Source organism: Pteropus medius, unplaced genomic scaffold (genome assembly GCF_902729225.1).
Source record: "Pteropus medius unplaced genomic scaffold, Ma_sr-lr_union100, whole genome shotgun sequence".
NCBI lineage: Eukaryota > Metazoa > Chordata > Mammalia > Chiroptera > Pteropodidae > Pteropus > Pteropus medius.
This window is the reverse complement of record NW_024349804.1, coordinates 66,782-89,631: the sequence shown is the minus strand read 5'-3', so window position 1 is coordinate 89,631 and position 22,850 is coordinate 66,782. Positions and strand designations below refer to the sequence as shown.

The 22,850-nt window shown below is 42.1% G+C and overlaps 1 protein-coding gene across 1 annotated transcript; it reads left to right on the top strand.

The window, feature by feature from the left end:
* Positions 1–5,805: 5,805 nt before the first annotated feature.
* SMIM20 (small integral membrane protein 20) lies at positions 5,806–17,166 on the top strand. Its single transcript, XM_039838052.1, has 3 exons — positions 5,806–6,021; positions 15,720–15,776; positions 16,528–17,166. Exons 1-3 carry the CDS (start codon positions 5,913–5,915, stop codon positions 16,563–16,565), a joined length of 204 nt encoding a protein of 67 aa, XP_039693986.1. The 5' UTR covers positions 5,806–5,912; the 3' UTR covers positions 16,566–17,166.
* Positions 17,167–22,850: the final 5,684 nt, after the last annotated feature.

Here is a 22,850-nt window from a genome sequence, read left to right as displayed (position 1 = left end):
AGGCTCTTGGGAGAAAGTCATTCCAGAGAGAAGGAAGAGTTAGAGCAAAGACCCAGAGGCAGGCCAAAGCGGGCTGCATTTAGCACCTGGCAAACAGATCAGGGCTGCTGGAGTGGAGCGCTGGGAGAAATGGGGTAAGAGGAAGAAAGCAAAGCCGAGAGGGTTGCTCAGGGTCAAGTCGTGGTGGCTTTGGGGACAGGCTCACGTGGTTGCCAGGATGGAAAATTCATTTCTGCTCTTCTGAGTCAATGGCTTTATAGGAAACAGTGGGGCTCTGTGGATAAGGGAGACAGACGTCTATGGAAAGAATGGAAACCATAGAGTAGCTGGATGTCCCAAAAGACACTGGGATTAGACGATTGCCTGGGATCCTCCAGTGCCTCCCCATCACACACACAGCAACATCCTAAGTCCTTCGTGCCCTGTGAGGTGCTCTTGCCTCAGCTGCCTCGCTGGCCTAATCTCCATTCCCTGTCTCCTTCGCTCACATCGGCCACTGTTCTTTGAAGAGCAAGCACATCGTCGGCTCAGCACTTTCGCACTAACTCTGTGAGCTCGGTTTATTGTTTTTTAATCTATTTATTATTTACCTCCCCAACCAGAATGTAAGCTCCACGAGGACAAGGACTTTGTCTAATGCTGAGAATAGCACCTGGCTTATAGTGGTTGCTCAAGAAAAATGGTAGAAAACAGCAAATGAATAAATGAGTCCCTGGCAGTCCTGGGCTTAAGATATCTTGTTTTTTTTCTCAGCAGCAGGAATTTAGATCTTCATTTTAATTCCTCCATCGTTCTCTGTTTCCTGTTATTCTCAAGCAATTCTTTCCCCATCTATTCGCCAAGCTTTTCTCTCACAACTTCACTGACTCATCGCCATGGCTTACTCATAGCTCCCTGCTTATTCACTGCCTCTCACTGCCTCTCCCTGTGCATCTGTCCAACTTCTGCTCCCTCCACTAACCTCCTGATGCTCCCTGACTTTCCAGATGAAATTCTAGAGGCAGAGAATCTCATTGGGTTAGCCCATTCCTCATTTAGGAAGAAATTTTGGACCTTTGACTTTGTTCATGGACATATGTCCATGCTGATCCAATCAGCTATAGCATAGGCACAAAGCATGGAAATCTACATATATAGACCTATTATTTCACTCAGTAGAGGCATGTGGATGCAACAATGGCCTTAAATGACCTGTTGACCAAAGCCTAAGGTCCAGGCTGAGTTAATTCATACTTTAGGGAAACACTGAAGCTTCTAAGAAGAGCAGTGATCAACCAGATCTATGTTTTCAGAAGATCGTTTTGCTGCCCCTATGAATGAGGCAGTTTATGATGGAAGAGGATGGTACATGCAAGACAAGTCAGAAAGCCATGGACTGGGAGAGCCGATGAAGCCTCAAACCAAGCCAGTGGCAGAGTGAAAAGGAGAGGACGAGCAAGTGTGTCTTGAATCTGAAGATGTCCACCAGGGACATGAGGCTGGAGTTCAGCAGAAAGGCTGGGTCTAGACACCTAGGTCTGGAAGTCATAAAGATATTAGTTAAAGTTGTTGGGTGCATAGTTTGGCAAGAGATAAGCCCAGACAGACATCTGGGGAACTCTTAGATGTAAAGAGCAGATCAAAGAAGAAAAACTTGACAAATGTTCTAAATTAGAAATATTTATACAGAGGAGTAGGCACTCAGAGAGTCAGAGCACCTGGTAAAAATAAGAAAGGATTTTCCCCCCCTTATCTCTTACACTCGAAGGTACAGGTTCAGAGGATCTTGCATTAAATCCTGCTCTATCCCAAACCACAAGCTTCTAGTCTGTTTTCCTGCACAAAGTACTGATACTTATTGGGAATCCTCAATATTCTAAAAATACATCAGCTGGGCTGCAGTGCCACAATTAGTGGAGCTGCTGTCCCATGAAACCCTCATCACCATTTTGCTTAGATCAGAGAGCGGATTAACTTTGATGTCTGTCTGAAACTCATGCAAGACACCACTGGTGGTCTGCTCCCTGCAAGCATTCAATCTTCACATCCAAGGGAAGAAGGAGAACATGCTGGAAAGGAGCCCAAAGCAATTTTTTTCTCAGTGATGGAGATGAAAATATGCACCCTGGGACTCCTGACATATTTGACTTGCATTCTGTCCCCTTATGTCCCTGAGCTATTTCTCCCTTTGCACAAATACCTTCTTCCAGACCCAGACTCCCTTCGGCTTTCACAAACATTAGCACAGCTATGAAACCCCAAGCCCTTGGTCTATGCCATGTGGAAATTTCTGTTATCTATTAGGGCTCCTGGTGTATGCAACCAGAACTGTCTCTAACCTAAGTCCATGGGGAGTCTACTGGAAGCATATGTGGTAGCCTGCAGAATAAAATGAACAGTCGAGAATCAGACTACAAGGGGGAATGATGAAAGATCCAGGGATATGGGCCAGTGGGAGATATGCAAAAATCTCATCAGAATGTTAGCGATGAAAGAAATCTGCAACTATATTGTCTGTCCTGTGTCACCACCTTCACAATTCTTATTTCTGGGCAAAAAAGAACAATTGGACCAGTGGAACTGTACCCGCACTCAGATGACATGAGCTCATTGACTTTGCAAGGCAGTGTAGACTGATGGAAAGAGCAGGTCTCTGGAGCCAAACAGCCTGGAGTTGTATCCTGGCTCTGCCACTTACTAGCTACGTGCCCTTAAGCTAGTCGATTCTTGCTGTGCCCCAGCTTCCCCCTCTGCAGATGGGGATATCTATTCATGGTGGTTGGTGAGTAGTGAATGGGTAAACCTGTGCTAGCGATTGGCACAGGGGGAATGTCCTACAGACTTGATATTAGTATTGATGGGAATGCACAGGGCCCCTGGATTTATAGTCCAACAAAGAAAGCCAAGATGAGAGGTCATCATCTGAAAGGAATTGGGAGCTATTATTAGGGGAGGCTCAGTGGCCAAAAAGCAATTACTATTCATTGCCACATCTCCATCAGACTGTAGACGCCATGAGGACAACAGACTCTTCTATTAATTAATTCACTGCTGCATCCACCAGCATCTGAAAAGTGCTTGGCACATGGTGCATGGCTCAGTGAACCTTTGTTGAATAATGAACAAATGTTGAGTGCTTCCCAATCAATTAGTTCAGTGCCTTGCCCAGAGTAGGCACATGATGTGTGTTTGTTAATTGAATTTATAGGTAAGTGGAATTCTCAGAAATGAGAATACTGGAATCGAAGAGTAGGACTTGGTGGCAAGAAAATGTTAAGTAACTAGTTTTTGGTGTGATGATGCTAATAAGCTATACAAATGACATAGGTGGCCTATGCCATTTATACAGATTATTGTAATTGTATATAGTATAGCTGCTGGTCAGGATAAAACCTTTAAGTCAACATGAAGGGACAGTGAAACAAACAGTTCCTTGCCACATCACTTTGGAGAGACAGGTGGCTCATCTGCCCCACATTGGTCCTCTCCCTACCTTTGAGGCACTGCTGGTCCCTCACCAGGACATCCCATTCTTCTGGCGCTCTCCACACTGGCTTTCAGAGGCTCTGAGGGTGGGGCTCAGCCAGCAATCCCTCCAAGCTTGCTCATGGAGACAGCAAGATGTCATGGAGGAGCACATCAGATTAGGAATCATGAGAGCTAAACCCTGGTCCTGGCTCGTCCAATGGTGTGTGAACTTAAGTTCCGGTCTCTGGCTCTCAGCAATATGGTCTATAAAACAGAGTAATCTTTGACTTAAAGCTCATGGAGGTATTAAGCAAATGAAATTACACTCATGATGATTTCATCTGGAACTCCTGTTGTAAAACACAGAACCCAACTCAAACTGGCTTTCGTAAAGAAGGGACTTCATTGGCTCATGTTACTGAGAAATCTTAAGGTAGATCCCATTTTAAGCACAATTGTCTTCAAGAACTCGAATGTAACATCAGCACCTGATTCCTATCTCTCAGCTCTCCTTCTGCTGTACTGTCCTCATTCTCAGCCTCTTAATGATGGTCCCCATCAGCTCAGGAGTTTTATCCTCTCAAATTCAAACCCAGCTTTCCGGTAGCTGGGACAGACTATGGTTCATTCAACGTGGGTCATGTAGCCAGGAGGGTGCAGCTACATTGAATGATCAGGCCTGGGGCCTGTGCTAATAAACCCTGGTAGTGAGGGAGCTTGATCAGGCTTGGTTATACGGTTAACTCTCAGAGCTGGAAAAAAGTAAGGATTGTGGTATGGGGAGAAGCCCCAGTTTACCTCATGGATTGAGAATGGGAGAAGAATGGTTTGCCAAAAGATATGCAGGATACTATTAACAGAAAGAGATGTGGATGCTGCTAAAATGACAAATGTGCGTTACACCAGGGGATTTTTATGTCATGTGATTTAAAGCATGTATCATTTCATTCTCTCTTTGCTATGAAGTCTTCTGTCCTCTCCCTAATAAGCTCCTGCAAGCCCCCGAGGAGCAGCTGCCTCACCCTACTGTCATCTGTCTTCCTCCTCTGAACTTCTGTTGCCTGCAGGACCAAATCACTCAACGACAACATCAAGTCATCAGCTATCTTTTTATGTCTATGTCCTGTCTCTTCATTCATGTGGCAGAATCCTGGAGAGCAAGGGTCATGTCTTATTCATCTTTGTGTCCCCTGTAGCACTTTGCCTTGTGTGTGGGGCACGGATGATAGTTCATAAATCTGCTGACAGATCAAACACCTGATTTATATGCTTCCAGAACCACGGGGGTAGAGAGTAACTTGATCCAACTACAAAATTAAAATGAAAGAGAAAACCTGTGCTCTTCCTACCATTTCTGAAACATCTCTTGTGGACTAAACAATGCCGATGAGGTCAAGATGAATATCCTCTTTGCTCCTCAGCCCCCAGTTGCTGGTATTCTCATTCGAAAAGGATTAAGTGAAGAAGGCCCAAGGACTCTTAGTCTCAGCCGCCTTGTATACCCTGGGCAGGTCATATGCAGGGACAGCCCACCTGGAAGGATGGAGGATGGCAGTCGTTGGAAGAGGAAGCAGATGTCTGTCCTCAGTGGTCTTCCACCCCAGGCAATAAAGCAGAACCCCAAGCTCCCATCAGTGGGACTAGCCATTGGCTCTCTGCCCTGCGTTGATCCTTTTACTCTCCTACTCTCATTCCTAAGCCCAGCAAAGGGAACAGGGAGAGAGGAGGGATGGAAAAATTCAGTCAGAAACGGTCTTCTTGTAGCTTGGATGTTCAAACAGTATTCCTCCCAGACTAGTTTTGGTCCAGAAGCCTCTGTGGCTCGGGTTTCAGAAACCCCCCTGCAGGCCATCCTGGGCCAGGTGATTTACCCCTTTGTCTCTAATCCCCACTACCTCTGGGGAAGCTAAGCGGCTTGTCTAAAGCAGGGCATCTGAGCTAGCTGGGATTCCTTCCCCTATAAAATGGGCCGACTAACGTGACGATTAAATCAGCAAGCCGCAGAGAGCATCCTGCTCGTGGCAGACAGTTGCTAAAATCAAATCAATGGGGAAAGAATGGAAAGGCTTGATTGGTAAAAGGAGCGGGAAAAGAGGTCAGAAGAGTCGTGGATGGAGCAGCTGAGGTGAGAGCCAGGCAGAGAGCAGGGCACGGGGTGAAACAGGATCCGCGGACCCCAGCGCAACAAAAGCTCCACTCTTGAACCGCGAGCGCGAGCAAGGGAGGCTGTGCTGGGGCTCCGAGGCCCCGCCCCCATCCCGCGCAGCCCCGCCCCCAGCCCCGGTTCCACCTTTTCCGCAGTCCCGGCCACTGACTCCGCCCCTCCGCCTTTTAGCCCCGCCCCCAAGGCCCGGAAGCAAAAACCACTCCGCCTTTTCCCAGCGAGGTCACGGCCTTGTCCGCGCGATCCTCGATTCTGAGAGTGCAGGACTCTCGGCGGGCCAGGGCAATCCCTGGCGGGCACCATGTCCCGGAACCTGCGGACCACGCTCATTTTTGGCGGCTTCATCTCCCTGATCGGCGCCGCCTTCTACCCCATCTACTTCCGGCCCCTAATGCGGCCGGAGGAGTACCGTGAGTGACCTCTGACCCAGCGTGGTGATCTAGCCAGTAACTCCCCACCCCCAGTTATTTCCACGTGGGGACACGGAAAGATCTCGGGAGTCAGGCTGACCTGGGTTCGAATTCAGATTCTTTGCTGTATGTAGCTTTGTGACCGTGGACAAGTGACTCAATCTCTTGGACCCTCAGCATCCTCATCTATAAATAACTATTTCTTTCATATCTAAAATAAAACCATCTAGCCTCCCGTGAGAATCAAAGGTAGTAATGAAAGCAGCCTGCACATAGTATGTCGACACTAAATACTAATTCATACTTAGAGTTAACATTCACAGAACGCTTATCATGTGTCACGTTAGGCACACATTGGGTCGTTTAATTTCTACAATCTCACTTTGAGATAGGTATTACCGGTTTTACAGGCGAGGAAACTGAGGCTCAGGGGGATTGTATAACATACCCAAGGTCACACAGCTGGTGAGTGGCAAGGCAAATATTCCAACCCAGGCGTCTGTGTCCCGAGCTTCCACACACTGAAGCTGGTAATGGTGATGTTTGGGATAGGCAGATAGAACCCTAATCACCCTGAACTTGAAGGTGTTTTTATTGGTATCTTCATTTCCACTCCCAGAGACGTCTGTGGGTGGAAATGTTTCAAACCTAAACTGTTAACTTGGGTTTTGAGTTTTTCCTCTCTTTTCTCAAATCTTTTTTCGGATTTCTGCTGTCTTCATTTTAAGCTGGTTGCTCACATGACAATGGTGAATACCCTGGGAGTAATTTTCCTTCTTAATCATTCAAGTCCTATCATTCTGAAAGCCAAATTTCCTTCCCTTCCTCGAGACCTATACCTCAGCAAGGATTAGCACTTTGATACATCTGAAACCATCTGTCAGGGAGAAAATATTAGGCATTAGAGGCTCATTTTGTTCTCCAGGAAACTTGAATCATCTCGAAGATGGAAGAGGGCCAACCCTGCCCCTTGAGAATATTAGCAGAGGCTGAAAGCTTGGCGATTTGAAGGGGAAAGCTCTGTGTAAATGCTTCTGCCCATTACAAATGCTACAACATTTGGTTTCTGGAGGCAGAGCGTTTTAAATACACATTCAGATTTCCTTGTAACTACTTTTTATCAGCCAAGATTGAAATGGCCTCTGTGCATTCTGCTTTCCAGCCTATGCACTATGCATGGGGAGTAAATAGGGCAGTATGAAGCCCTGCTTAACCTTATCTCCATCATCTTTCCTTATTGGATCCCTGCCCCTGGCTATATTATGATGGCCTCTAGAAAGGGTTTTGTTTTGGATCCCACAAGAAAAATTTCAAAGACTAGAGCAATGGCTCTCAACTGGAGATGATTTTGTCCCCCAGGTGACATTTAGTTCTATCTGGAGATATTTTTGCTTATAATAACTGGGAGTGGGGTGGGGTAAGTGGTATATGTTACTGGCATCTAGTGGATAGAGGTCAAGGATGCTGTTAAACTTTCCACAAGCACAGGACAGCCCCTACCCTCCCATGACAAAGACTTACCCAGCCCAAAATGTGAATGGATGGTGGCAAGGTTAAGAAATCCTGATCTAAATCAGATGATCAGGTTTGATCTGATGTGGGTTTGTGCCTGTATCCCAACAGCAGTCTTATGGGGAGTCTCTAGAATCTATGTTGTCTGAGTGGCTTGAGACAGACAAATCAGGTGAACATTTAGTGAGTATGGTCACAATATTTGTGTTTTAACTGCAAGGTGATCTATGCCTGCCTACTTTTCTGGTTCAGTTTTAATCGCTTTAGCCAACTCTTGTATGAGAGTCATAACTGATTTCTTTATACAGAGAAATAATACTAAACAGCTAATATTTATTGGAAGTTTATTATCTCTGGCACTCTTCCAAGCATTTCATATATATTAACCCATTTAGTTCTCATAACAGCCCTTTGAGGTAGCTGCTATGTGGGCATCACTCCCATTTTATATGTGGACAAACCGAGGTATGGAACAGTTAAGTAACTTACATAGGATGAGTCACAGATCTGGGATTTGAACCAGTGCCCTTAACTGCTACACCATGGCACCATACTGCCTTTCTATAGGAGTGAGAAAAGAGAGTAAGGCAGATGGGGGCCTAGTAGATGAGGACCTTAAAGCTAAGTACTTAACCTCACTGAGCTCATCTGTAGTGGTGAAGTTTATAGGACCAAATTTACAGGTTTTGGGGTATATTTAATGAGAGAACACATGCGGAAATAAAAACGTTTTAAAAAATAAGGAGCTACAAGGGCAGAGCTGTGAGACAAGGTGTTTTGGGCAGGTGGACAGACCTAGGGCTGCTTGGCATGGCAGGAAACGGGGTCCAGGCAGGTGAGGTGTTCATGACTGTGGGAGACAGCTGGGAGGATGGAGCGCCAGTTAATTTCAGCACATTCAACTAGCACTTATTTAGCTGCTTTTTTTAATTTTTTTTTTTAAACCTGGATTTTAGTAGTTACCATCTACCTGGCACTGTGTCAGGTGATGGGTATACATGACCGACTAGACAAGACACAGCATGTCTCTTCACCTCACTTCATCTTTGTCCAGTCCACTTCCCCTGCCCACTCCTTGGACACAAGCTGGTCTCCATGCTTCCACCAGGCCCCAGCAACTACCCATTCTCTACCAGCAGCCGTGGTGGTCTTTCTGGTTACTTTTTATTGTGGATTTCTACCGCGTTTGTGTCTGTAGTCAAAGAGTGTGGACTATATGATTTTGATTCTTTGATATTGGTGAAGGTTTCCTTTGTGGCTTAGTACAAATCAATTTTTGCAAATGTTTTCTATGTGATTGGAATGATATGTATTCTCTGGTTGTTGGGTACAGGTTCTATATATGTTGATTACAGATTAAGCTTCTTAATTCTGTTATTTAAATATCTTGAGACCATGTTATTAGGTGCACACAATCTAGAATATTCTGGAGAATTGTTTCTAATTCTCATTATATAGGAGTCTTCTTTGTCCCAAATATTCCTCCCCCAGTCTATTTTATCTGATATTATTATACTTACCAACTTTCTTTTGGTTAGTATTTTCCTGGTTAGTATTTTCCAGCCTTTATTGTCCTTAAGCCTCATAACCAGACTAAGCTGGATTTTTTAATCTGATCACTTCTTTTAACTTTTAGATTGAATTCATTTTCATTTATTATGATTACTGATATATTTACATTTGTTTTTCTCCATTTTATTTTGTCTTTTTTATTTATTATTCTATTTCTGTACTTCCTTTTTTTTTGTCTCCTTTTCTGCCTTTAAGGCTTCTTTTTCTCCCTCTCTACCACATAGTTTGAAAGTTTTACATTTTATTTATTATTTTATGATTATTGTTTAAAGTTACTCAATATCTTTACCCTCCTCTGAAATATACAAAGACCTTAGAATGCTTTAGTCCTGTCCCACAGGTCTTATGTATAACTTCAGTCCTATCTTGTGTTTATTACTCCCTGAATCACAGTGTTTCATATAGTCATCGATTGTTTCTTTACCCACATTCTTTACTCAGCAGTCCTTGTATCTCATTCCTTTTTAGTTTCAGTTTTCTTCATTCTGAAATACATCTGTTAATATTTTCTTTGGTGAGAATTTGTAACTGGGAAAATTTATTCTTTTTGTCAGAAAATATATAGAACTGCAGGTCTTCTGTGGTCATTGAAAAGTCTATTGTCATGCCATTTGTTCTTTGAATTTGATCATCTCGCTTGATTAAAATACTTCAATAGCCCTCTGCTCTCCTCACAGTCCAGCTAGTGCAGGATCATTGAGGTATTTTAATCCAGAGAACGAGGTGATGAGATTCACTCTTTATAGGCGTCTCTATGTAATGTGAAGGAGATGCTGGAAAGGTCAAGGCTGAAGGCAAGAAGGCCAGGTTCAAGAAAACTGTACTTCCTGTGGCCACAAGAGATAGGGAGAGGTGACTAGCCTGAACCAGAGTGATGTTTACGGGACTGGGGAGTAGAGAGTAAGGACTGGGGGGTAGGGAGTAAGGTTATGTAACTGGGGAGTAGGAAGAGGTGACTATAGCCTGAAGCAGAATGGTAGTATGGGACTGGGAAGATGTATTGAATTTGGGAGGTGTTTAAGAAGTAAATTCTACAGGGATTTGTGACTGATTAGCTACAGGGTGAGAGAGGGAAAGGAAGGAGAATGGCACTCAACTCCCTGGCTCCAGCAGCCGAGGAGATGGTGATGCTGGTCATTTACTAAGAAGCACAAGAAGGAATTGGTTTTGGGGGTGGGAGGATGAACTAGTTCACTTTGGGATGTGTTAGCTTTTAGGTATCAGGATGTGCTCTTGGAGATTTCCCATAGGCAATGGGATATGCCAGTTTGGAGCTGAGATCTTTGATCTGAGCGGGAGCTAGAGATGCACTGTCATCAGCATTGGATGGGAATCAGTGTCATTGGAGGTAAGGGTTCCCAGGCAGCATTCAGCGATTGAAAGAGACAAACTGGCCTAGGACCAAAATGCTGGTGAACACTGTTTGAAGAGCAAGCAGTCAGGAGAAAAGGGGCCCTCAGAGGAGACGGAGAAGGGGTGGCCAGAGCAAGAGGATTAAAAACAGAAGAGGCTGTAGTCACGAGCCCCATGAAGACAACTCTTCATGAAAAGGGATGTGGTCAGCAGGGTTAGGCTTCTTGGAGAGAGGAAGATAAGAAATGAAAATATCCATTAGATTGATCCAAAAAAGTGATAGGCCATTTTGTTAAGAACACTTTTGGCAGTTTCGTAGTAGGCAGAAAGCAGATTGCTGTGGATCAAAATGTAAATAGTGTATTATAGTGACTAAAGGTGTTTGGCTGTATGGGGAGGAGAATGACCGTGTATTTGCAGCAGGTCAAAGGGTCTAGGGGAAGTTTTGTTTTAGTTTTGGCTGGGAGAGATGGGAGAGCAAGAAAGTCTCTAAACAGAAAAGATGCCAGAGAGAGAAGACAATCCATGGAGTGGGAGGTGGTGTGAGACCTTGAGATCACATGGAGAAGGGAGCCTTGGACAGAAGGTAGGACACCTTACGCCGGTTCAGGAGGAACGGCGGGTACGGATGTAGCTGCATTAGGTTGGATGTTGGGAAGTTGTGGGCGCTTCCAGGTGATGACTTCTGTTCTCTCTGTAATGCATGAGGTCAGGTCATCTACGAGTGAGAGGCACAACCACTGGCCAACCTCTCCCTCCCTGAAGCCCTCTCTTCTCTGGCCTTCTGTGACCACCCTCTCTGCCAGTCCTAGCGATGCGTTTTTGCTCCTGCCTTTAGTCACTTCTCTTAGTCTCTCGTTGGGTCTCCCTCTTCTGACCATCCCTCATACATTTGTATTGCCCAAGATTCTGGGGACACCTAGGAGAAGCCCACAGTTCTTGCAGGGGCGGGGCTAGAGTCATCGTGGGCCATTCAGCTGGGCCAGCCTGACTGATGCTAGTCAGCCTGGTGTCCGGAGTATGGGGACGGGTGGGTTCTAGGACCTCTGCTGGAATAAGTCACAAAGCAGCAGAAAAGAGGAGGAAGGCTGTTTTGGTAAAATAAAGCCAAGGAGATCTTCCATGCTTTAAAAGCAAGCAAGCTACTATCACAAGACTGCCTGATTGGATTTCATGTTGACATTCAGTGTGATCTTCAGCTCTTTCACTAACTCAGCCAGAATTACTCAGCCTTATGTGAAATATAAGGTCAGTGCTACACGTGATATACCTTGCTGCTGAAATGAGCACTGGGGAGATGGCAATTGGCATTGGTGATCAGTGATCCCAAACCAGAAGTATGGGGACCATTGTGCTTCTGGAGGGAATCCCAGAAGTTGCTTTTAGTTCTCACCCTTTTGGCACAGCGTGGCTTGTCTGAAGAGCCGGCATTCAGGGATGAGTACAGATGCTGTAACTTGAAGCCTAATCTGTCTTTCTATCTTAGAGCTAGACAGTGATCCTGAATATGGCCTTTAAAAAACAACATGCATTTTAGGCCAACCCGTGAACTGAGAGTGAATAAAAGATCATTTTCTGTGATCCTGTTCATTTTTAACTTTAATTACATGTGCAGAAGCATAAAAATCATAGTTTTGCCAGAAACCCTGTGCTCATTAAGTCCTCTCATTTAGGTGACTTGTCCAAGGCCATTTATCATGTTAATTGCTGGGTGGACACTAGACCCCAAGGTAGACTCCCCACCTTGTCTGCTGCTTCATGATACCCTGCCTCACTTGGTAGCGAAGAGTATTTAATAGCAAAATGAAACGTCACATGGAAGGGCTGTGAGAACCTCAGTCCTGCCTCTCAATTGTGTCTTTTGCTGCACCTTGCTGCTCCCAACTAAAAGTACATTGTACAGAGTCAGAATAGAGTCACAAGAAATCACTTGATGTGGAAATGATTTTTACCAGAAGGACAGTTCCCCTGTTAAATGCCAGGTGCTTAGAATATGCTTTTTATTCCTTTCACCATGGAGTCAAATGAGATGCACAGATAGACTAAAGTCATTTTCTAATGGATTCAACTAGACTCTCTGGCGAGTAACAAGTGTTAGGATGGGGTGGAGCCAAATGCATCCAGTGGCCATTTGGTCCCCTCAACCCCTGGTTCACACTTAGCTTTTTTTCTGAAAGAATGTGAATCTTTTGTATTCCACAGCAATCTTCCCCTGAAATAAATCTTATACTTTTTAAATTAAAAAAAAAAATACCGGGACGTATTTTTTTAAATTTTTTATATTTTAAAATTTGCTACTTTAAAAAAGCTGCTTTGAAATAATCATCATGGAACAGTCACAGTGTTGTTGGACTTCCTTATACTTGTTTTTGCAGTTGTGTGTTTTTGTTATTAGAAAAAAGAAAAAACAAACCAACAGAAAAGACCTAAGAATTGTGCAATAAATCCTTGTATATCCTTCACCTAGATTTACCAGTTAACATTTTGCTTCATTTGCTTACTCCCCCATGTGTAAAATATAACATATCTATACATACATACATACATGATTATGTATGTATAATAGAATTCTTACTATTATTTTGCTGGACATTTGAGAGTAAGGTGAAGACATTGTGAGCTTTCATTCCTGAGCACTTCAGCCTGTATTTTCTGAGAACAAGAACATTCTCTTACATAATGGCAATCCAGTTATCCAATCCAGGAAATTTAACATTGAAACAATGCTGTTATCTAATATATAGTCTGTATTTAAGTGTTGCTATTTGTCCAGTTACTTAGATTGTGAATCGCTTTTATTTTAACTGTTTGTTGGCAGGAGGAGATAGGGGTAGGAGTCCTTAAGTCATATTTTACACCTGGACAATATGGACATTAAATATAAAGATATGTTTTCATTTTCAAAGCCTTAATAATATTAGGTGGATTATTTCACTACCATACAAAAAATCTGCCGGTCTGCATGCATAACGGTTAATAATATACCTTGGCCCTTTGACTAGAGATAAAGATCCTCAATTAAAACTACAAATCAAACCACCGCCTCAGCACCAGGGGGCAGAGTCGGGCTTGCTGAGACGATGAATGGGGACTTTTCTAACCTGCATTGCAAAGCTCCAGGCCAGTGTTGCATATTTGCATTTTAATCCTTGTACTCCTGATAGAAACATGCTCACTACTGAAAAGTCAATAATTAGCTCACCCTGATTTGTTCATAGTTAAACTCCTGACTTCTGCATTGTCCTTTTCCTGATGTTTATAGACATTTGCTATTTCCCTAATGATAACAAAATAGAAATCTAACTGTCAGCCTCATCAAGATGCACTTGCTACATCCTGAGAGACCAGTTTGTTTTCCTTTTAGCATATTCCACATTCACAAATAGTGTCTTTGTGTCATATCATGAATTTATATAAGACTGTTTTGGTCTTAGAATATTTATAAAACATTAATGGATTAAAGAACCAGGGGATGTAGATAGGATACTAATACCGGTTATCACTTGGTAGGAACTGGTTCAGCAAATCAGTTTAAATTGCCTGTCCAAGCCAAAAAAAAAATGGTTAAAAGCCTTGAGGATTGCTCAAAGATATGAATTTAAAATAAATCCTCAACCTTTCTCCAACCTTTCATTAGCAATTAGCAAAGAGATGTAGCTTGAGGATTTACTTTCTTCTTGGTTCTCATTGCATTATAAGGGTTAAACTTCATCAGACAATTTGATACTGCGTCTAACTTGTTTGATGCGGCGGCCCTGCTTCTTTATGGCTTTTGCATTTCTCAGATGTGTTGGTGTGTAGGATCATGTCTGATTTTCTTAAAATCTGGAGATACTGTTGTTTCAAAACTCTCCAGCAATACTGGAGATACACTTTTAGTTGAAGAGTCCTCTTTGTTTCCCATGGGTCGGCTATTATTTTCCCAATCTTTGCTCCTTCCATTTTTGAAGACACTCATTTGAGACCTTCCATTCTTTTAAATTTCATAGTGTGGGCAGGAGGTGCTGAGTCCACAGGAAATAGGTACTTCACCTTTTGTGATTATTTTGAAAGTCCCTGATCCCTAAGAATCCCTTATCAACTCCATTCTAGATTCTGAATAAATTCTTGTATTGAGTGCCTTGGGTTTGGGTGTCACTAACTTTTGGAAGCCCCACTGTTCCATTGTTAACATATAAAGACTTCTTCCTCAACCAGGCTCTTAAATTGGATGTCAGAATTTTGCCATTCCCTAACTAACATAATGCTTTTTACCACCCAAACAAAAGCTTAAGCTGTGTCAAACTCTGGGTGGGATTGACTTTCCTCACTTTGCTGGAGAAGCAATTTAGTGAGAATATTTATTTGAAACTATAGCTTGTGAGATCCGAAATTTGAAAACAGCCTAATATTAAATAAGAGCTAAATGTGAATTTAAAGAAACACTGTCAGCCGGATTAAAACAAAGGTCTGATTACAACATTTAATTACCATAATTTAGTAGTAAACATCCTTTGGCTCCAAGTCCTTCTCCTGAAAAGCCGCCATTTGTTTGTCAGGATACTTAAAATAATAAGTCTTTGTTTTCACAGACCTTGGGTTTATTCTCAGCCACTTAGAAAGATGTGTCAGTGTGCTTGAAGCCCACAGACATAAAATGCCCAATTTCTCTTGGCTTTCGCCTGTTGGACATCTCCAAAGAGATCCGCCAAGCTGCTGTAGCTGAAATGTGCTTTTTAATTGGCACCGCACCTGCAATCAATTAGCAAAGCTTCAATTACCCAAACCAAAGCCACCCACCCAAAGATTAATTTTCTGCTCTATTTCCTATGAAAAACATAGCATATTTAGCTCTGGGCCTAGTCCTTCAGTGGAGTACGTTTTAGACATATAAACTATATTGTTTTCTTGTTAATTGTACTTGTTCCTTCAATTCAGCAGCCTTCCCCCATAATATCACGCCTACCAGTTCTTTCAAAATTGTTCTTTTTCTGTTGTGTTGTTGCCTTTCCAAAAATGCTGAGCACACAGAGAAAAGATGTTAGTTGGGAACTTTTCTCTTGAAGTACAGCTTTCCTTTACTGAAGATACCCAGTCCTTTGGCTACAGGACCTAAGTTCCATAACCTTAAAGCTTTGAGTAATGCTGTCTCTGAATTTAATAGCAGTCATATGTATTAGTTCCTAATTGTCTCCTGTCATTGTCCCCCGTAAATACAAAGATTTCTACCACCACTGCCCTCCCCCCTTACTAAAGAGTCATTTTTCTGTTGTGTTTCTCAGAGAAGGAACAAGCAGTAAATCGAGCTGGTATTGTTCAAGAAGATGTGCAGCCACCAGGTAAACTTAACAGTCAAAACGAAGTCTCGGTTGTACTGTTGTGTTGTAGGGGGTTGTGTATTTGCTTTGCAATAGGAATAGAGCTTTTCAGTTTAGAAGCTAGACTGTGATCGTGCTATTTATTCACAACAGCTGCTTTTTCATAGGTGCCACCCCAAAATTGAATATTTCACTTCAGAATATTTTTTGCAAGTTTGCACATTTCTCTTTTTCATTTGATAAGTGGGCATAAAAAAGTCATGTGTGCAGTTAAATATGAAGCGTGAATAGCTGTTTTTCAGACTTATTTACTAAGCGCGCTTTTAAACACTACACTCATGGGAAAATACTGTTTACTCGTGAGCTGTTTTAATTGATGCAGATTCTGCTTTACACAAAAGCTCAGAAGTTCCCTTTATGGCTGGATGGTTAGTTACTTTGAGATGATCCAAGTTGGCTGAGAATGAGTGGTTTCCAGCTTTTTCCAAACTCTTGTAATCTACGGCAACATTCTTTTTTATTTAGTTAGTTTTTAACTGGGCCAGATACATACCTTCCTGTGGTGGAGCAATTTCTGAGCCATTTAAAAGTCTGCCGTGGCTTCGCAGCCATTCGTTGCATTCCAGGGTCCCGGCAGCTTGCTCGCACTGTCTCATGCTGCATGTCAACGGCACAACTCAATTCTGATGTCATTTTGTTTGTTGGAGGTGGAGGGAAGTGGTAGGAAGTTTAAAAATGAATCCTATTTTTATTCATGTTTTTTTTTCCATAGGGTTAAAAGTGTGGTCTGATCCATTTGGCAGGAAATGAGAAGGCTGCCACCAATTCTGATTATGAAAGTAGACATCTTCATGCTTCTAACTGCAGCAAGTCCAATAAATCACCTCTATAGAATGATGGCTGGAGAAGAAAACTCTAATGCCACAAATAAGAGTACTGTGCACGAGGATTAATATTTCTTTTCTTAAGGATCAAAAGTACCCTGAATGGATTACACTATTAGGAAGGTTATCGTGATTTGGTATGCTTTCTGAAAATGAAGCTGTCTCACTCAGATGTGTTTGGAGAAGACTTACTCATTATTCAGTCTCTACTGCTTACCTAACCGTGCTGTGAGATGAATGTAGAGACTTGGGAAGATCCTGGTTTATTTTGCCACCTTCCATATGGGAAACTGCAGTGAAAAAGCACCGTGCGGAGCAGCTTCATAGGGCTCTTTGAAAATGTTAAAGTTGATAAAACTTTTTACAAATAATCAATTTAGCTGAGCTATCTTGTCAGAGGTTACTGTGTGTTGGAAAATAAATAAATGTGAAGCAAGTCAAACTAAATGGGAATGTGTGCATAGATGAAATCGTGTTGGATTAACAAGTGAAAATGTGTATATTAAAATGATTTATTTTCACAACGGTGTAAGTTTTTTTGCAAATTCTTTCTTATGGACTCGTTAAATTATACCAAGAAGTACTATTTGACTAGATTCTATTTGACTAGGTATTTGACTGTGTAGTGTTTGTCAGTTTGTAAAAATTTTAAAGGTAAATAGCAAATTTGTTAAGACAAGTATTTATTGAATGTGATTCTCTACCAGGTTCCTCTCCAGGTGCTGCAAAGATGTGCATAAGAATACTCATTTCTCTCTAGCGCTCTGTCTGGCCCCTTCCTAGAGTCTGTGCTTTTGAAGAGACATGTCTTTTTCAGTTTTAGATCTCCCAGAGTGCTTTGCATATTACTGTAGTCTCTATTTTTTAAAATTTATTTTATTTTTCAATTACAGTTAACATACAATGTTATATTAGTTTCCAGTGTACAACATAGTGTAGATATTTAGGTAACTTACGAAGAGATCACCCTGATAAGTCTGACAGCATACATAGTTATTACAGTATTATTGACTATATATTCCCCATCCTGTACTTTGCATCCCCATGACTATTTTGTAACTACCAATTTGTACTTCTTAATCCTGTCCATTTTTTCACCCATCCTCCCAACCCCCCTTACCCCCACATCTGGCAACCATCAAAAGGTTCTCTGTATTTGTGAATTTGTTTATGTTTTTTTTGTGTACTTATTTTTTTTTTTAGATTCCACGTATGAGTTAGATCATACAGTATTTGTCTTTTTTTGTTTGACTTATTTCACTTAGCATAGTACCGTCTAGGTCCACCCATGTTGCAGATGGCCAGGTTTTTTTCTTTTTATAATATTCCATTGTGCATATGTACCACCTCTTCTTTATCCGTTCGCCTATTGATGAGCACTTAGGTTGCATCCATATTTTGGCTATTATAAATAATGCTGCAGTGAACATATGGATGCATATGTCTTCAAATTAGTGCTTTGGGTTTCTTCAGATAAATATCCAGAAATGGAATTACTGGGTGCTTTGTCTCTTGTTATATATAGCCTTTGCTTTAAAGTCTATTTTGTCTCGTGTAAGTATTGCTAACTCAGCTTTTTTGTTGTTTCCATTTTCATAAAATGTCTTTTTCCATCTCTTTACTTACAGTTCGTGTGTGTCTTTTGATCTGAAGTGAGTGTCTTGTAGGCAACATATATGAGGGTCTTGTTTTCTTGTCCATTCAAGCACCCTATGTCTTTTGATTGGAGCATTTAATTCATTTACATTTAAAGTAATTATTGATAGGTAGTTATTTTATTATTCATATTTTTTATTTCTTCTTCTTAAAGCTTTAAGTCTCTTTAACATTTCTTATAATACTGTTTTGGTGGTGATGAACTCCTTTACCTTTTTCTTGTCTGGAAACTAGTCTCTCTTTAAAGATAGGCTGCCTGATAACATAATTTTATTATTGTGAACTGGGAGTTTGCTAATAGACAACTGGCACATTATGTCATTACTATCGAAAAGAAATAAGATTGTTCCGAAACCAAAGTCATTATTTTTGGTAGTCATTTCCTAACATTTAATTGACTTACAGTTAACAACCCAATAAAAGATATTGACTCATTTTGGGTATATTTGACCACTATTTTCCTTGGAGAGGACACCAGGAAGTTGCGTAACTTAAAGTCAGACATTCCGTGGGTGCTTAATTGAGATTTCTCTATGACTGAGGCAAGTGTGTGTACCATCTGCTTTGGAAGATATCCAGGCCGAAAGGACTGTGTCTCAGTGTCATAGAGGAGAACTTTGGGGCCTTGACTGCCTGTTCGTCGGATGGAACAGACTCAGTTTAGTCTCAGGAGTGGGATCTTTGTCCCGGCCTTGACCCTGCCCTTGGTTCACCTCTTTGCAGAGATAAAGGGGCCCTCTGTTCTGCTCAGCTGCCTTGATGTTTATAGAAGGATCACTCTTCATGTCAGAGGTGTCACATCAGACACTGCTGCCCACTCTTGACAAGAGCCGGGTTGTAAGGGATGCTACTTAGGAGGACCAAGGTTCTTCCAGTCCATCTGTTCTGGGTATGCCGCCAGGATGCTGAGGAGAGCACTCAAAGGAAGGGATCTTAGTCAAATATATTTAGGAAACAGAGTTAAAGTTAATTAAGTTTATTTGCTTCTACTTTGATGATTTCCAAGAGAGGCACAACATTTCCCAAATGGATTTGATCACAGAACATTTTTCATGGATTATTTTCTGAGACTAGTGACCAACAACAACCTTTTGAGGAAATCTTCCTCCAGACCTGTGGTTCTCCACAAATTTTTGGTCTTAGGACTCTTTAACACTTAAAAATATTTGAGAACTCCAAAGTGTTTCTCTTTATGGGATTATATCTATAGATACCATATTAGAAATAAAAAAAAAAAAATTAATATTAATTTGTTTAAGAATTCCAATAACCACCCCATTAGGTTAATATGACACATTTTTGTATTTTCTAAGACAGATAATTTGAAAATTTCTTTAATGCCCAGCCAAATAGAATATACCTACATTCTACATTCGATGTATTGCTATATCACCTGTCACATGACCTCTGGTGAGAGTAAAAAGGCAAAAAAGCTTTTGCAGTGTGGTAAGAACAGTTTTGACAGTGCCAAGCCCCTGAAAGATCTCGGAGACCCCTAGAGGTTCCTGGACCACACTTAAGAGTCTAGTTCCCCTCCACAAACCTTGGATTTAGACCTTTGAGAATTGTGTATCTGGTTACATTAGTTCCCTGAGAGAGTTGCTTGTAGGGGACTGTGCATGCCTGTATTGCAGAGATTATAAGGAGAGGTGAGAAACATTTATTACCGAAATGAATTTGTTAGATCCTTTATTTGCAATGTCAAACAATACCCTTTTTAAGGAAGATTCATGTTGACATTTTAAAAATCTCAGAACCAGAAATAGCCACATTGCTGAACAGTTGGTACTTTTATCCTGCAAATATTGATTTGTGTCACTTATTTCTCTCTTCGTATTGGCTAATAGGAAGCTCGTTTGTTGTCCAGCTTTTTAAAAAGTACCTAAGACCTTGTGGAATGTGTTTGAGCCATTGTATTCACTTCATCCTTTTTCCCCCTGATCTTCATTTTCCTTTCTGCTCTCTTACTTCAGTTTTCCATCTTACATTGTACGTTAGACCCCTCGTTTTAAAATGAGGCAGGACATAAACAATATTTATTCAACTGAAAAAATCTGATAAGGAAAAGGAAGCAAATCTACAAATAAGATTAAAATAATATGGAATATTAACAGTACCTTTAAAAAGATTCAGAGTATCTACTGACACTGGACATATGTAAACCTTTGTCTTGCAGTTCTAGTTATTTATTTAGCAGAAATGTGTCCATAAGTTCATCGGAATACATGTGTTAGATTGTTAACAACAGCCATGGAAACCAGTCAAATGCCATCAATGGTAGAATGAATAAATGAACTGTGATATGTCGCAGGATAGAATATGATGCAGCAATGAGAATGAGCAATACAATGAATCTCCAAAAAGATGCTGAATGAGCAAAGCCAGTTGCAAGAGTAATGCTCTTTAGATTCCATTTAAAGAATAAAAATGGTAAACTAAGCCAGACAGAAGTCAGGAAAGTGCGTAATCTTAAAAAAAGGGTGTGGCGTAGGGTGTGTGTTGGGAGGGAGTAACTGGAAGAGGTGCAGGGGTCTTCAATGTGCTGATCAATTCTGTTTTTTGATCTGGGTGCAGGTTACATAGGTGTATTGAATACTCATTGAACCACACAAATTTGTGTACTTTTCTAAATGTATGTCATAACTTCAATAAAGTGTTTAAAAAGGTGTAAGATTGGCTTTAAAAGAAAAAAAGTTTACGCTGCAGAGTTTTTGGGGAAGTTAGAAATACCATATGTAAGGTGCCTCGCAAGCATCTGGACCATGGCAGGGGCCTGACTAATGAGATAGCTGATTATTATTAATGATAGCTGATAATGATTGTCATTGATGGAATAGCTGATATTTGAACAGAGTTTGAAGAGTGGGATTCAGACACAGTGAGTGACAAGGGTGAGGAGTCAACAAAGCTAAACTTAATGTATTTGAGAGATGGTGTAGCTTAGATGTAGGTGTGGGAGGAGACCACTGAGCCATGGGCGTCGCCTGTCCTGTGCCCCCCTGGCCTGGGCTTTGTATACAGTCGGCACTCAGCATTTGGATGGATCCAGTGATCATTTGAAAGAATGAGTGAGGGAACAAGTGAAGGGAATGGTAGTTACGACCATGCTGTGGGCACCCTTAAATATCAAGCTGGTACGTTTTACTTAATTCAGAGACATAAAGTGCTGTACCAGAAAGTGATCTGAAAACTTTGGCACAAAGCCAGGATGCTGTTTCCAGAGCAGTGCTAATCGTAGTCGTGGCCAGGGGAGCAGTGTGAGCCTGTTACCTGCACACGTGCGGTAAGTACAGAAACAATGAATAACCATTTAGAAACGTTAACATGCAGTTCCACAGAGTAGTGTTTGTCCTCTGATTTAAAAAAAAAAAAATCGGGCTTGCATTTTGAATTTCTAAGAAAATTAATTATATTGTATTTTATGGGTGGATTGGTGGTTAGAAACATCTGGACTTCGCCCCGGGGAGTTTGGAAAGCACTTACCTGGAGGATGAATCTGAGAGGGTGTTCTTGGGTCCACGGCAGTCCGGGGCTCAGCAGTCCTGTGTGCTCAGGGGATGCCAGAGCTCCCTGCCCGCCCGCCTGCGGTCCCGTGTTCCGATGCATCAGCAGCCCTGGGCAGGACTCCAGGGACAGGTGATTTCACTCTCCCAGTCTTCACCTGGCACCTGCTGTCTGCAGTTGGTCTTGCCTGTCGGTAACAAAACACGCAGCTCATTGGCACCCCTGGTGCATGGGAAGGCAGCGGGGGCACCAGGGAGCCTGCCGCGTTCATGCAGTGACCGTGTGCCTGACCAGGGTGCTGACTTCGCTGCTCTCTTCCCCCGAGCACGGTTCTCGCCCCGGCAGTGAGTGACAGCTAGGTCGCCCTCCCCAGGACCTCCCAGCCTATTGGAAGTAGCAATTACTCCTCACTTAAGACTCTACTAAGTGGTGTTTCCCAAATTCTGATCATCTAAACACACTGGAGGGAAACAAGGTGTTTGCTCCTCACAAGAGTTGGGGAACAGTCCGCAGCAGTCTCCTCTTCCTGGGGTTCTCCCCGTGACCATACATAATTAAAAGAAAATGCAAAAAAACCCAAAACAAAACAAACAAACAAACAAAAACTTGGGTGCTTTATCCAGACCCTTTTGGTCTCAAGTGACAGAAAACCAAAATCCAAATGGTGTGCAAAAAGGGAAGTCAGTCACATAACTGAAAACTCCAGAATCACAATCATTTTATATGGTCACAATCATCTTTTAAAATACAAAAGTCATAGGGCACAATCTTTTGTGAATGTAAAAAGTAATTGCACCCAGATCCCTCAAGAAAGAGTCCTGCTGGATATCCCAGAAGGTCACAGGTTTTATCTGTCCTGCTGCACATTAGCTGCTCTCTTTGCCCAACCTCTTAATCCCTCTCCCATGGGACCATTTGCTCCCACCTCCTACCCCCAGTTTTGTTTATCACCCTCCCATTCTGTCTTCCTGCCTTCGGTGGGGCTGACTTCACCCCTGGTTCTAAGAATAGGCATGTGATCCAAGTTCAGCCAATTGGAAGATTGTGCAAA

What these genes read in the sequence shown, in the direction of transcription:
- SMIM20 (XM_039838052.1), top strand. Translation starts at nt 5,913, where the DNA reads ATGTCCCGGAACCTGCGGACCACGCTCATTTTTGGCGGCTTCATCTCC. An exon ending in AATGCGGCCGGAGGAGTACC is followed by an intron (nt 6,022 to 15,719) that starts GTGAGTGACCTC and finishes TGTGTTTCTCAG; the next exon opens with AGAAGGAACAAGCAGTAAAT. An exon ending in AGAAGATGTGCAGCCACCAG is followed by an intron (nt 15,777 to 16,527) that starts GTAAACTTAACA and finishes TTTTTTCCATAG; the next exon opens with GGTTAAAAGTGTGGTCTGAT.